The sequence below is a fragment of the Protopterus annectens genome, chromosome 12.part0, assembly GCF_019279795.1.
Source record: "Protopterus annectens isolate FY-2018-M chromosome 12.part0, PAN1.0, whole genome shotgun sequence".
Lineage (NCBI taxonomy): Eukaryota > Metazoa > Chordata > Ceratodontiformes > Protopteridae > Protopterus > Protopterus annectens.
Window position 1 is genome coordinate 353,134,421 of NC_056746.1, and position 14,786 is coordinate 353,149,206.

At 42.6% G+C, this 14,786-nt stretch overlaps 1 protein-coding gene across 1 annotated transcript in view; it reads left to right on the forward strand.

Moving 5' to 3' along the window:
* Nucleotides 1–14,506, forward strand: part of LOC122816562 (E3 ubiquitin-protein ligase RNF216-like) — a gene marked incomplete in the record, with an annotated part of 2,262,287 nt that extends 2,247,781 nt beyond the window's left edge. Inside the window, 1 exon segment of the mRNA XM_044089426.1 lies at nucleotides 10,776–14,506. Within this exon segment, the coding sequence (XP_043945361.1) occupies nucleotides 10,776–11,104 (329 nt within the window).
* Nucleotides 14,507–14,786: the final 280 nt, after the last annotated feature.

Here is a 14,786-nt window from a genome sequence, read left to right on the forward strand (position 1 = left end):
AGCAAATCTGAGGATTGCCACTTAGATTCTTGACATAGCAAAAGAATGCCTTGTGGTTATCTTTGGAATCTTTGTCATCGAAGCTAGCCTTGGATGATTTTATGAAGGATCGTAGTTTCTTGCTGATACTGGTCAGTTATGTCTTCCCTTATTGGGATTTTACTCTTTTCTGTACTAGTTTCCTCCTCCTGTGGTGTAGCTTGTTTATGGCAGGGGTCCACCAGACTGGTTTCCTTTTCTTGGAGGAGTGAGTGTTGGTTTTGCTTGGGATAGCACGATCTATGCATTCTTGTAAGTGCCCATAGAGTGCATTAGTAAAGGATTTTGCAGCTTGGATAGCGTTATCCTTTAGCATGGGGGCTTTGAAACTTCCCACCTCAGTCTTAAGTAACGTGAAGTTTGATTTTGAAAAGTTTTTCATGGTGGTTTCTTTGACCAGGGGTGGGGGCGGAATGTGGATATCCAGAGTGATTAGTTTATGGTCAGATCTAACCAGCGAGGGGTTAACCTCCCCAGTCGCCCATGTTGGTGATGACCAGGTCCAGTATGATGTCCTTCAAGAATGCAACTGCAGTCATAACATATGGGTTGTCCTGCCTCAGGCAGCCCTCGGTCGGCCGGATTCCAAAGTCTGGGTCCGACGTCGGCTGATGTCGCATTTCTCTCCGACGTCAGAGTGGCTGGAGTATATAAGCATCAGCCGACGCCATTTTCTTCAGTCTTTCTTGCCGCGGTGCCCAAGCAGAAGCAGTTCGCAAGTGCCGGTCGGTCAGCTCCTGTATTCTTCATCGAAGTCATCAAAAGCTAAGTACCCGCTGGGGACCTTTTCTTGCCTCAGCCGATGTCAGAATTTACTGAAAAAGTTAACAATTGTCTGTCTTGTGGTAAACAAATACCTCATAAGGATTTCCACTCTCTTCCTTGCCTTGGCCCAGACCACGATGTCTCGGCCTGTGTCGCCTGTGCTCGCTTCAATAAGCGCACTCTCAGGCGCCGGGCGGAGTTCGCTGAAGACTTTTTTGGCGAAAAATGTTCTTATACAATGCCGTCGGAACTTCCGACATCGCAAACTCCCAAGAAACGAAAAGACCGGGACCGACATCCTCGGCCCGCGTCTACCACCGACTCCACGCCAAAACCTACCGCGAGTGCTCCGGTTCCCCCTGAGACGGTTATTCCACCACTCGAACCGAAGACACCGTGTACGGCGACTCCGATACCGGATACCACTCCGACGCCAGTTAGAGACTTTCCTCCGGATACTGAAACCGAGGAAATGCCCGAGACCATTGTTGTAGATAAGGTCACTCCTGCACGTGGAGCTGATAGGCCTCCTATGGCCATGTCTATTAAGGCCTACACTCGTGCTAAGGCAGCCAGCAAGACCAAGCACCTTGCTGCTAAAGCCTTACCTCAGCCTACTCCTGAGACACAAATCATGACTATGGCTGCAGACTTAATTTCCATGATTAGAGGTTCACAGGCCCATCCTGAGAGAAGATCCCAGCCTCCTTCTGATGAGAGGCCCCGGGTTGAACCCTCTGACCCTATCCCTTCAGATGAAGATTCTGAGGACTCTGTCCACTCCGATGGCCAGGAAGAGCTCTTCCAAGACCTATGAGGACTCGGATGCAGAGGATTCCATCCCCTCGGCCTCCCCTCCTGAGGATATTTCTTTTGGGGAAGTTCTGCATACCATGAGGGAACATTTCAAGTGGCAAGGCCAGGAATATTCTGATTCCAGAAAGCACCTTCGAACCTTCCTTAAAAAGCCCCAGCACAGGCCCTTAGCTATTCCTCCTGTGCTTGATGTTTTGGATGATCTATATTCTGACTCCAGTGTTACCCCTGATTCTCTTCCTCCTGCTCCAGCCAAGCCAGACAGATATTACAGGGTCCCAGAAACACATTCCCATTTATTCAGGGCCCATGCTGTTGATTTAGAAACTATTTCTCAGGGACCTAAAGGTGTTTCAGCTTCCACCTCTAAAAATCCCTTGCCTTCCAACAGGGAAGCTAGGTCATTAGAGAGATGGGGGAAAAAGGTCTACACCTCCACTACTTTATCTATCAGAGCTCCGAATTGCCCCTTTCATATGTTACAATATCAGGATTACCTGTTAGATCATTTACAGAAAACATTGGCCTCTCCTGATCCTTTAGACAGGAAGTCTTTGCAGAAAGCTGTACATAATTCTTAGCAATCACTTTCTGCAGTGTGGATATGATGCATTGGAAGCTTCATGTAGGGCAGCTATGACAGGGGCAGTCATTCGTAGACATGCATGGTTAAAAGAACAACCTCTACCAGATCATGTTAAGGCAAAACTTCTGGATGCACCCTTGGAAAAGAACAAGCTTTTTGGTGCTAATGCTAAAGATGTGTTAAAGTCCATCGAGGAAAAAGCAAAATCAGTTCAGACGGTCAAAGATTTCCTCCAGGTTCAGCCCCCCAGATTCAGCAGGAATTGGCCTTCAAAAAACTGGTCCTTTCCTAATCCTGAAAAATTTCAAAGGGGTAAAAACAGGCGTGGCCGTGGAAGAGGACAATACAGAGGTCCTTACAGGGGACGACAATGGCAGCCAGCAAACCAAAGAAGTGACACAGGGGTCTCCCCTGCCCCACAGGCACAATCTCAATGACTTTCCTCTACGTCCGCTGACCAAGGAGCAAATAGAAGCTCCCTTGGGTGGAAAATTATCTCTGTTTTCAGACAATTGGCACAGATTGACAAAGGACAAATGGATTTTGGACATTATAGATCAAGGTTACAGGTTCCATTTTCATACCTTACCAAGAAAACAAGGCATGCCAAACCTACCACAAAACCAGAGGGCAGAGGCTATCAAGCAAATTTCTCTGCTTGCTCAGATCAAAGCAATAGAAAGAGTTCCACAACAAGTACAAGGCCAGGGGTTTTACTCAAGTCTGTTCCTTGTTCCAAGAAAAGAAACTCAATGGAGACCAATACTGGATTTGTCCGCACTAAACACTTTTCTCATAGTACCAAAGTTCAAAATGCTGACTCAACAGCAACTCCTTCCCATGCTGGGCAAGGGGTCTTGGCTGATTACTCTGGACCTCAAGGAGGCATACCTGCATGTCCCTATCAGACACAGCTGCAGAAGATACCTCAGATTTCTTGCAGGCTTGCAGGGCCAGAGCATTATCAATTCTCAGCATTGCCATTTGGCTTATCTACTGCGCCCAGAGTATTCACAAAATGCCTGGCTTCAGTAATTGCTCATTGCAGGCTCCAGGGGATCCAAATTTACCCGTACCTGGACGACTGCCTCATACAAGCGGACGACAAATTGATGCTGACAAAAAACTTGAACTATGTCATACAATTACTTCAGGCTCTGGGATACACAGTCAACTTCCAAAAGTCAAGACTTCAACCATCCCAGCAAATAACCTTCTTAGGAGCCAATCTAGACACAGCCTCTCAAATGGCTTACCTGACAGAAGACAAGCAAGAGAAGTTAACTCATTATTTCAAAGGTTTGGCAATACTCACCCAGATGACTGCAAGGAGATTCCTACAGGCCCTGGGTTACATGGCATCCTGCATTCTCCTGGTTCCATTAGCAAGACTACACATGAGAAAGCTTCAATGGTGCCTAAAAAGCCTATGGTCTCAGCACAGCAACAACTTAGAGGCAACCATACCGCTCATTCCATGCCTACAAAAGGAATTCCTATGGTGGGCCTCAGTAAGCCAGGCAAACACAGGTATGTCATTCAAAAAACCTCAGATAACACAGACCATGACCACAGACGCCTCAGACCTTGGATGGGGGGCGCACATGGAAGGCAGATGTATATAAGGACAATGGTCTCCAAAGGAAACACATCTGCATATAAACCAAAAGGAAATGCTGGCAGTAATGCATGCCATCGAGGCCTTTCGACAACAACTTCAGCAAGGCCATTTATTGATACGGACAGACAACACCACTGTGATGTGGTATATAAACAAGCAAGGGGGGGGGCACCCATTCTTACCCCTTTGCAGACTGACAATGAATCTTTGGGAAAATCACTGAGCCTAAACATACAGTTACAATCCCAGTTTGTTCCAGGCAAAGACAATGTGCTGGCGGACAGCCTAAGCAGGAATTTCATAGATCCACACGAGTGGAGGTTACATCCGAAGATCTTCACACAACTCACCTCGACATGGGACAGGCCAGAAGTAGACCTATTTGCCTCTCACCTCAACCATCATCTACAAAAATTCTGTTCAAGGACATACCATCCACAAGCTTGGAAAATAGATGCTCTTTCATTCATGTGGAACTTCCTAAAAATCTATGCATTCCCACCTCTGCCACTGATGACCACAGTATTACTAAAGATCAAAGCAGAGAGACCCAAGGGGATCCTAATAGCTCCAGAATGGCCAAGACAACACTGGTACCCACTACTACGGAGCATATGTCACAACAAGAAGTGGGCCCTTCCACAATGGCCCCTACTTTTGACTCAACACAACTTCAAAACAGTGCATCCAAACCTTCAGACACTGCAGCTAACAGCCTGGGAGATCCCATGAATAACCTCAATCTATCTCTCCAGGGAAGTTCAGCGGATATTAACAGAGGCTCAAGACCATCCACCAGAAAGGTTTACTTAGCAAAATGGAAGAGATTCAGCATTTGGAATACCAGCAAGGGACATGATGCATCATTATTGAACATCCCACTCATCCTGGAATACTTGGCAGATATGCTACAGAATGGACTCTCATATTCTTCCATAAAGATACATGCTTCAGCTATTTCAGCTAGATATAATACCGATCCGCCTGTGTTTTCACATCCTTTGCTAAGGCAATTCCTCAGGGGAATCAAGAACCTTAAGCCACCAAGAAAGGCTCCAGTGCCAGCTTGGGACCTCAACTTTGTCCTAGAAAAACTGACTCTACCTCCGTTTGAGCCAGCAGCTTCAGTGGACTTACAATTTCTCTCATGGAAGACAGCTTTCCTGTTGGCAATTACCTCAGCAAGAAGGGTTTTCGGAACTACAGGCCCTAATGGCAATACCACCGTTCATAATCTTTCACAGAGACAGGGTCTCCTTAAGAACCAACCCTACTTTTATGCCAAAGGTGGTATCCAGGGTTTCTTTAAATCAAGCTATTCATCTGTCTGCTTTCTTCCCCAATCCTGAGAACAAAGGGGAAAGACTGTTACATACCTTGGACATTCACAGACAACTTCGCTACTACCTGGACAGAACCAAGACCAGTAGGAAGTCTGATCAACTTTTTGTAGCTTACGCCCCTGGAGTACAAGGAAAAGCAATTTCAAAACAGACTATTTCAAAATGGATTGGACATTGCATCAGATTTTGTTAATCCTTCCATGGGAAGAATGTTCCAGCCAATGTCAGACCACACTCCACCAGAGCTACAGCCACCTCTACAGCATTCTTAAGATGGGTGCCTACAAAGGACATTCTAGAAGCTGCTACATGGAGCTCCGTGCATACTTTCTCCAAACACTACCATCTCCCTCTATACTCCAGATCCAGAGCAGGCTTTGCTTCGGCAGTCCTGCAGGGTTTGATTGCCACACCATCTCTTTCCTAGAGCATTCCTCCTCCCCAGCTAAGCTATGGTATTCTACCCATATGTTATGACTGCAGTTGCATTCTTGAAGGACATAGTACAGTTTTGTACCTACCATAAATGTAGATGTCCGATAGATATGCAACTGCAGTTGGATTTTCCCTCCCTCCATACCCCTCTATGCCTTGGGTCCACTCCTATCCCTGTTTCTCTTAGCTGGGGATATCTGTTATGGTGCATCTGTTTATTGCTTACTTATTTGTCTGGAATCCTGTTTTTGTCTTCCAATTTGATTACAGCCTGCCTTGGAGGGCACCTGGCATCTGGGGCAAGAAACACTGAAGAAAATGGCGTAGGCTGATGCTTATATACTCCAGCCGCTCTGACGTCGGAGAGAAATGCGACATCAGCCGACGTCGGACCCAGACTTTGGAATCCGGCCGACCGAGGGCTGCCTGAGGCAGGACAACCCATATGTTATGACTGCAGTTGCATATCTATCGGACATCTACATTTATGGTAGGTACAAAACTGTACTTTGTCACCTCTGGTGGGGGTGTTAACCAGTTGATCCAGGGCATTTGAGTTTATAAATTTTAGGAAATGTTGGGCAAGGGACTTTGAGTAGTTCTCCCAGTTAATGTTTGGGTAATTGAAATCGTCCAGTATCGGGGTGTTTGGTAGGACCTTTATGCTTCCCAGTGTTTCCAGAAATGCAGAATGGAGGTCCTAGGACATGGTGGGTGATCTGTAGCAAGCTACAATTTGAATTGCAGTTTTGCCTGTTGTTTGCACGTGGATGATCTCTGAAGCATCGTGCTGTGCCACTAACCTGGAGGTGTGAGTATCGTTGATGAATATGGATACACCCCCGCCTTTTCTATTTCGGTCCGGGTTTTGTGGCCGAAATGTATGGTATGACTTGTAGCCTGGTAGTGCTGGGGTGTTCTCTGGAGCCTTAAACCAGGTTTCTGTTACTGCACATATACATATATTGATTTTCTCCATAATGAGGAGTGCCTCGAGTGCATGCATTTTGAGATTTAGACTTCTAGCAATTGAGTAGCATTACCCTCAGTTTTTTGTTACTTGTGCAATTTACGGCGGTGGGTTTGTGTTTTGAGCCTTGCCTAAAAAAGGCACTATGGGGGTGGCAAGAGCCTTGGCCAGTATTCGAAAGCCTAGAGGTGACAGGTGCAAGCCGTCTCTCTAGCGAAGCAGCGTGGCTTGTCGAGCATGTCATCCCAGGCTGACAGACACTGGATCCCCTTTGAGTGACACCAGAAGCTTAGCCAGTTGTGGAAATTAATTTTTTTTTTATATCTTGGTATCATTCTTGATGAGGGCAGGATGCTACTCAGGGTCATACCGGCCTGGACTACGTGATCAGAGAGCTCCTCCATGTCTCTCTTCATGTAGTCCAGGGAGGTACAGCTCAGGTCATTCACACCAACATGGACAATGACAGAGTCATATTTGTACTTGTTCTGGAGTGACCTGAGTGCTTGTGTTATGTGGCGGATCCTGGCACCCAACAGGCAGCTAACAGTAACCTTCTCCTTGTTCAGCCTAGTGAGTGGGATGTCAGTGTGCCTGACCTATTACTAGTGTGTTGGGTATGTTATTTTGCCTTTAAGGGCTGTGATTGCATTGTACACTGGTTTTGTGAAGTATGTGTTTCATGGTTTGTGTTCGGGGGTGGAGGTTGGTTGGATGTCTGATTTGGAGGTCTCTGTTGCTTTTGCAGATTTTTATGTAGAGCCTCCGAGTATGTGTTTGTGTGTTTTTTGCTGGTGCTGGTTTCATGGGTCTATGTGAGACTGGTGGTGTGATGCAAGTAATTCCCTTCTCCTCTTGACTGTCTGGTCCAGTCTTGGGTTGAGAGAGCTTAGCCTCCAGTTTGACTGTATAATTGCATCTCTCGCATGTATTAGTGTTTGGTGGTAGAAGGAGAGGGTTGTCTGTGTACATGAGGCAGTTGTAACATTGCCTCAAAAATGCCCAGATTCACCAGTTGGACCGGATAGTACACCTGAAACTGCCCTTTGGACATGCCTAGAAAGGTCCAGTGAACTGTTTTACTGATTGGCTTGTAAGGTTGAATAGAGAGCCTTGTTCTTCACTACAGTTTAGGGGGGTCTAGTGCTAAGGTTTATTAGTGCTTGCTATGAGTTTTGAGCAAGTACTGGGCTGAGAAGTGAATGGTTTGAGTGCTTAAGTTGAAAGTTTGTCTAGTTCCAAGGGAAGAGTAGACTTTGTGGAGCCGGGAATAGTTGTACCCTACCTAACCGGTGATGCCCGGCACACAAAACCACGCTAATGTGGGTTTTATAGCAGGGAAAATGAAAGAGATAGAAATTAGCCCAAAATGGCCAATAAGCTACTAATTTCTGGGCTGAAACCACTCCTCCAGGGACAGATAGGCTGCTCAGAGCTCCCCTCTCTCACAGGTGAATAGAGAAACTTCCTTCTATCCAAGTAAGATATGGGCAAACACAGAAACTTGCAACACCGCCCTGAATTCAGCGCTAACTTGAAAACTGGACTATACTAGCTTAGAAAGGCGGAAAAACAATTCTATTTTTTGTTTTTTTCAGAAAATATGCAATAAAAAAAAACACTTTAAATGCACAGAAATGGCTATCACACTTGAGTGTGTAGCCTACAACAGTTGAACAGGTAATTTAAACACAAAAATTACTTTGTTAAAGTGCAGGCAGTAAAATAAGTACAATATGTAGTAGCTGAAACAAGCTTTTTAAATCACAGAAACTCTCAAAAAATATGTGTTTTAGGCAGAATTAGCTAAAGGCAGCAAGAAAATGCAGAAAAATTATACTTAATCACTCCAGAGTGAAATCCTGACCCTGTGTTATAGAACTAACTTCTGTGTGATTTTTTTTCATCCAACATGAATCCTAGAGACCACAGTATCTTGCAACCTTGCCATCTAATAAAAAAAACTAAAGCTGCCGACCCTGTTTAGGCAAGATGGTGTTTACCTCTACTAGGGTCTGACTTTTATCCGTGAACTTTTTCCTCATCTGCTGCATCTCCAGTCCTCTTCAGTGACTTCTCGACTCTAAGCCCAGGTAAAACTTTTGTGTGTGATTTACATTTTTGGCTGTCATACAACCCATAGCAACTTTGAACATGCTGATGCTCTTACTAGGGCAGCAAGCTTAGGCATGTGCCTGCATGGGTTAGAGTGATTTACACAGTCCTTTTTTTTTTTTTGCAGGCAGGGAAAGTTCTTTTTGCTCAGCTTTCCAAACATCTGTTCCAGTACCTTTGGAGGAGGAGGAGGAGGCAAGCCCTGCCTGTGGTCAAGGGCTTTCTGATTCGCCACTTTGGCCACTGTCTTTTTGCAGGCTAGGCAAGCCTCCCCTCCCCCGCCCGCATGGAAACAGCAACACCTTTATAGACTGAGCAGGACCCTCAGACAGTTTCTTTTTCAGAACACTGCTGACCAAACCTTTCATAGTGGCAGCTCTGCTAGCCCAGCATCTAAACTCCTGACTACCTTATGAAGCTGACCTTGACATGGAGGTGGTAGCTGGTGGAGGGGGGTCTCGGAATTTGCCGTGGCTTGTTCATCATGAGTGGCTGAAGGGTTTTTAATGTGATCTTGAACCAGCTGTGTCTTAGAACTTCTGCGCCCTCCAGAAAATGGCTCTTTTCGGAGACCAGCTCAAATGCTGTAGCAGGTTAATACGACTTAGGAAAGAGGCCAGGGGTTTTACTCCCATACCATCTTTTTTTTGCGAAGAAGACAGAAGGTTTCTTTCTCCTCATGGATTTCTGCAGCATCAGTTAGCACGTCAGGTGCATCAAGTTGTAACATTGGGGACCCTCCTTAATAGGTTTGGAATTCAGTTAGTCTTCTTTTCTGTCCCAGAATGACATTTTCTTTGAACCGTATGTGCTAGAGATGCATGCCATATGCTAGTACACACAGTGGCATAATGTGCTGCGGTATGACATGCCTAGTCCCTGATCCTGCAGTGTTTTTGCTGCTTACTTCGTTTGCAGCTTGATACTGACTTGCATGTTCTGTGCTCAAAACACTGATTTTTTTTCAAAATGTTTATATGATTGTCAAGTAAAAGACTAAGATGTATTGTCTACATTGCCTCAGAGATGAGAATAGCAAGAAGGACTGTTGTAAATGCAAGTTATTCAACCCAGCCATGAATAGACTTACAGAACTCCTGACCTATTTCAGTACCTGCAGAATGGCAACAGTTGAAATTGTCAAGTGAGAGGATTGGTAGGACCGTCCCACTCTTAGCTGAAGCCTTTAATGCAACACTATCAAAAGACTAAAGAAAAAAAAAAATATATATATATATATAGATATATAAAAATATAAATATATGAAGTATATCACACCCACATACAGAGGGAGAGAGTGTGCGTTTGTTTGCACATTCCTGGAGATATTTCCATTGTGGAAATGACATTCATGAAAGCTTTTTATGAACTTAACCCTCAGTTAACGAGTTTTTGAAAGCACCTGTCATTCACTGCATGTCATGTGGGGCCCAGGCCTGGTCCAAGAGAGTAGCTTTTTGAGTCATCTGTCTGCAACTCTGTTGTAGCAGTAGTGCTCAAAGACTGTGTTCTCAGAGTCCTGTTCTGTGCCCATCAGAACTGATTAGCCCAAGCTGAAATTATCCAGCAGGGCTTCCAACATGAGAATAAGAGAAACAGACCATCAACTTCAGACAGTTGTCTGATGCCTATTGAGGCATGTTTTTGGGGAGCAAGAATGCATCATTAATGAAAGTGGTCTGATGGCAGCAGCAGACCCAGTGCATCCCTGTAAAATCCCTGAGCAACTGCTGGCAGACTCATTCAATGGAGTTTTGTCCAAAGTTCATGTCATATCAGCTGGTCATCTTTAATGTGCCGAGGAAGACATTAGGAAGGGGCAGTAGTCAATTTTCTGTAGTCTTCATGTTTCCAGTATTCAGATGTGTATGATGGCAGTTGGTGGGCAGTAACTGTCTTTGCTTATGGGATAAATTTTTTAAGCAGGAGTAGATTAGTAAATTTTATTAAACATGAGGAAATGACATATTGTATCTTAAATATCTGTGTGTGTCTGAGTAGTTTTGCTTCTCCAGTCTGACGTATGCATCGTTTTGCTTCATTTAACGTATTTTGAGTAAGTTTTAATTTCTTTTTTCTTTTTAGCTGCTGGCGTGAAGAGAATTGGTCCACCAGTTGAAGAAAATCCTGCAAAAATCCAGAGAGTAGAACCAATACAGCGACCAGTGCCCCATAATATCCACCACCCCAGACTTCCAGTGTACCCCCCTCTTGTACCGCCTCACTTTCCATTACCACCAGTTGCTCCCTTGTATGATAATTTACCACTTAACATTCCACCTGTTCCTGCTCCTTATGTACCCCATCTCCCACACATCCGGATGAACTTTGACTTCCCTGCACGGATAAACTTTGAGCCCAATTTACCCATGCATTTTGGGCCACAGCCTCAGCGGCAGCACAGACCACTATAAGCAACACCAGCAATGGAAGTATCAGAAAAAGAGGAGGAGGAGATTGTGCCCAGAATCTGTTTGTATCTGAAAAGGATTCAGATGTGCACTCAAGTATGTGGGAGTAAGGATTGAATCTTACTACTTGTTTACAGCATTTAACTTTCCTTCTTTCTTTTGTCTCTGAAAAATACAGATTCAGATTTAGTATTTCATAATGCGCCATCAAATGCTGGCATTCACAAATAGATTATTTTTCAGGTACCAACAGTAGATGAAGATTAGCCAGTAAATAAAAAAATAATAATCCATCTTCCTGGCAAGTAGTCGCTGTGCATCTGCTTTGTGTCTTCGTCTCATTAAAATGTACCCATATGTGAATAAAGATTACTTTTTTCTTCTTTTGTTTAGTTAAGTTCAAACAGTACTGGCAGTTGTCCATTCAGAGCTTATTAATACAAACCACTGAGAAAAGACTAAACCAGTAAAGGCTGTTGTCACTATCCATTGAAATGCTAGTATTGTGCGTGAGTTAAGTATTAAGAAGAAAGGAGCTGCTTATTGCTATCTGATTTGTTTATTGCTGCTGACCTGAAAGCATTGGAAATGGAAAGTAATTCAGTTTTCACTCCACATTAAGTAACTGAAAATAATGCCACCTTTGCAGAAGTTTGAAGCAGGTACCATGATTTGTAGGGTCACAGTATGCATATAGCTATGCATATGCAGTACATAGATACCTATATGTATTTTTTCATTACCTGAAAATCTCCGGAAGAAGTTGCATCTTTTACACATTAACACAGTTTTATGGTTTTGAACAAAGTTAAGCCATATAATAGTTAGGTGTAGTTTGTATACATAGTTAAGTAACACTGTACCTGTGCAGAGTGCAGTCTTCCGAGTATAAAATGGGTTTCCAGAGTATTATTCTGTCAGACTGGCAGTTTCATCACTGTGAATGTCATTTATGATTACTTGTATCCTTTCAGGGCTTAGTGCAGTTGTTGATGCTTTACACATCTTGGGTACTTGTAGATAGCCAAATGGACACTCAGACTGTTTTTACAGTAAGACTTATTTTATGTTGTATTAAAACACTTCTTCAGTGTCAAGTTGATCGATGCTAATTCACGCAAGTTAAATTGACTCACTGAACTGAGGTCAACACAGTTTGCAACTTGTCCCAAGATTTTTGCACCCTTGTACTTGGTTATAATACTCGTGTTACATGGGTATTTCCCCATGTGAAGCATGTCAATCTCAGTTCGTGTCTGTTTGGCTCAAATGAAGAGGCATTGATGACTCTGTCTTTCAGCTATGGTCGAGTAACCACTTTGAATACCTGTTTAGACACATGCAGACACCTGAATGGGATACTGGATAATCTTTTTATTTAAACTGGAATAATTGGATGATGCAGACCTTCTAGAAGTTAGTGCATAGCCCAGTATTCATTGTATGTAACTACAGTCTGTAAAACAAGGTTCCCTATGCTGTTTATGTAGTCATTGTTTTTACTGCTAAAAAGGAAAAAAAAAGAGAGAGTGACAGTAAATTTGATTTAGCTTTAGTTTTTCATATGCCTCACCTCAACTTTTAAAAGGTGCATTGTTTGTATTTGGGGAAATGATAAAGAGCTCAATTTGAATGGAAAGAATGTGCACATTTTAACTATCTGTCTAATAGTGCATTCTGTTTTATAGTTGTGTTTAATTGTGTCATGCACTTTGCATATTGATGCATAGGTTTTATAGTGTACACATTTGAATTGAGTTATTAAAGACTCGTAGATGTCTTAGCCTTACAGAGAAGGTACTGTGGTCTGGTGTCTTGAACAGTGTACTTTGACGCAAGCTATACCTTTCTTGATCTTGGCATAATTAGATTGTGTTTACAGACAACAAGCTTGTTATGCTGATAACTAGTTCAGTGGCAGTGGGCGCAACCTCCCTACTCCTGTGAAATATAACAGCTCAAAGGTGACATCACCTAAGAAGAATGTATGTTGTCTGCCACTTTGATGCAACATAGTATGCATTATTGACAGGTGCATTCATTTTGTTGGAGAATAAGAAGTACATCAAAAATGACACCCCAACATATGGAAAGTAAAGAAATTGTAACCCAGAAATGAAAACTGATTAGCCATAACCTTAGGCCATTAAAATAACATGTACACCCACATCACTTTATCTTCCTGCAAAACTGATGCATATTTAAATTAATGAGAAAAGACACTCAAGGATTGCTGAGGGGAGAACATTTTCAAAGTACTTATCACCCAGTCCATACCCTTTTGCTGTCTGTTCTGAAGTTACTCCATGCAGAAAACTTGTGTAAGCCATGCAGTAGTCATCTCAGTGCACCTACTAAGATAGATGGCTTTGTTTTTTATTTTTATTTATTTTTGTGCAGTGTCTGCTGTTTATTGGGTATATTATAGATTCCTGCCAGAACTGTCTCGTTCAGAGCACAAGTATTTTATTTTTTCACAGGGCATCCAGCATTCTATTTTAATAGAGCTTTTAAAGAATAAGTTTGGCATTTCTAAAAGGAACTTTTATTTAGAGAGTTTATAATTTGAAATTTTATTTTGTGTGGCTGTAGTTCTTGTGAGGCACCACAGTTTTTATTATTGTTGGGCCCCCTAGAAGGACCGTCAGGAAGAGCTAAACGTAATTTATTTTCATTAAGTGTGCATTTGCTCCTAATTCTTCATTCTGAATGCTTCTCTATGGATCCAGTTTTTATTGTCCTGAATGAAAAGAAAAAAAAATCAGGAACATATGAAGTATGGTAACTTCAGCTGAATAAGCCTATCTTCATCTTTATTCTGAATATCCTTAGAAGATATGACAAGAAAATCATGTTGCTTCACCACCTTACAGCTGCACAACATAAAAGTTCAGGTTACAGACATAATGAATGAAAGTTAATTTTAGAAATGAATTGTGTAACAGCTTCAATTTTCATCTGCTGTCTCAGACTGCAGGTTGTCTACAACTCAGGATATGGGGATATTTAAAAAATGAAGTACTACAGACACTTAGTTTGTAGTAGTACACCATTAAAGTGTGAGACGTATTTGATAATTTTATTTAACTGGGCATTGTGGCAGATTTTATTTCTCTGGGCATTTGCATTTATTGACCCAGTAGCAGCGTTCCATTGTACTTGCCTTAAAGGTGGAGAGAGAGAGAGATGTATTTGCACTTAGCAAAACATTTTAATAAATTGTGCATGTTCTCTACATTTGTAAAAAATAGAAAAAGCAAGCAAAAAAATAGTAGAAAGGCAATGTATGGTTTATTAAAAAATATTTTCCTTACCTTATGGCATAAAACTGTTACTCTGTTGAATAAAGTGTTGTGAATAAAAAAAATATATAATTTTTTGTAAATAAAAATTTTTTGTGCACTATTTGCTTTTGTTCTTGTGTTTGCTTTGCAGTTTCTTAGGTATACATCCTAAAGCCACTAACTCCTGTAATAGTCTTTGGTAGCTAATTGAAAAAGAGAGCAGCTTCATGTTTGGTTTTGCATTGTTTTATGCACTAGTTGTGTCCCTCTTTACAACTGCATGGATAGTGCTTGGTAGTCCTGTTGTGCCAGTTGCTGCTTTTGGAGCAAGGCAGATTTGTGAGAAAACTGCCGTGTGTTTTGTATCCTAATTCTTACTGCTGGCATAATAGAATTACTTT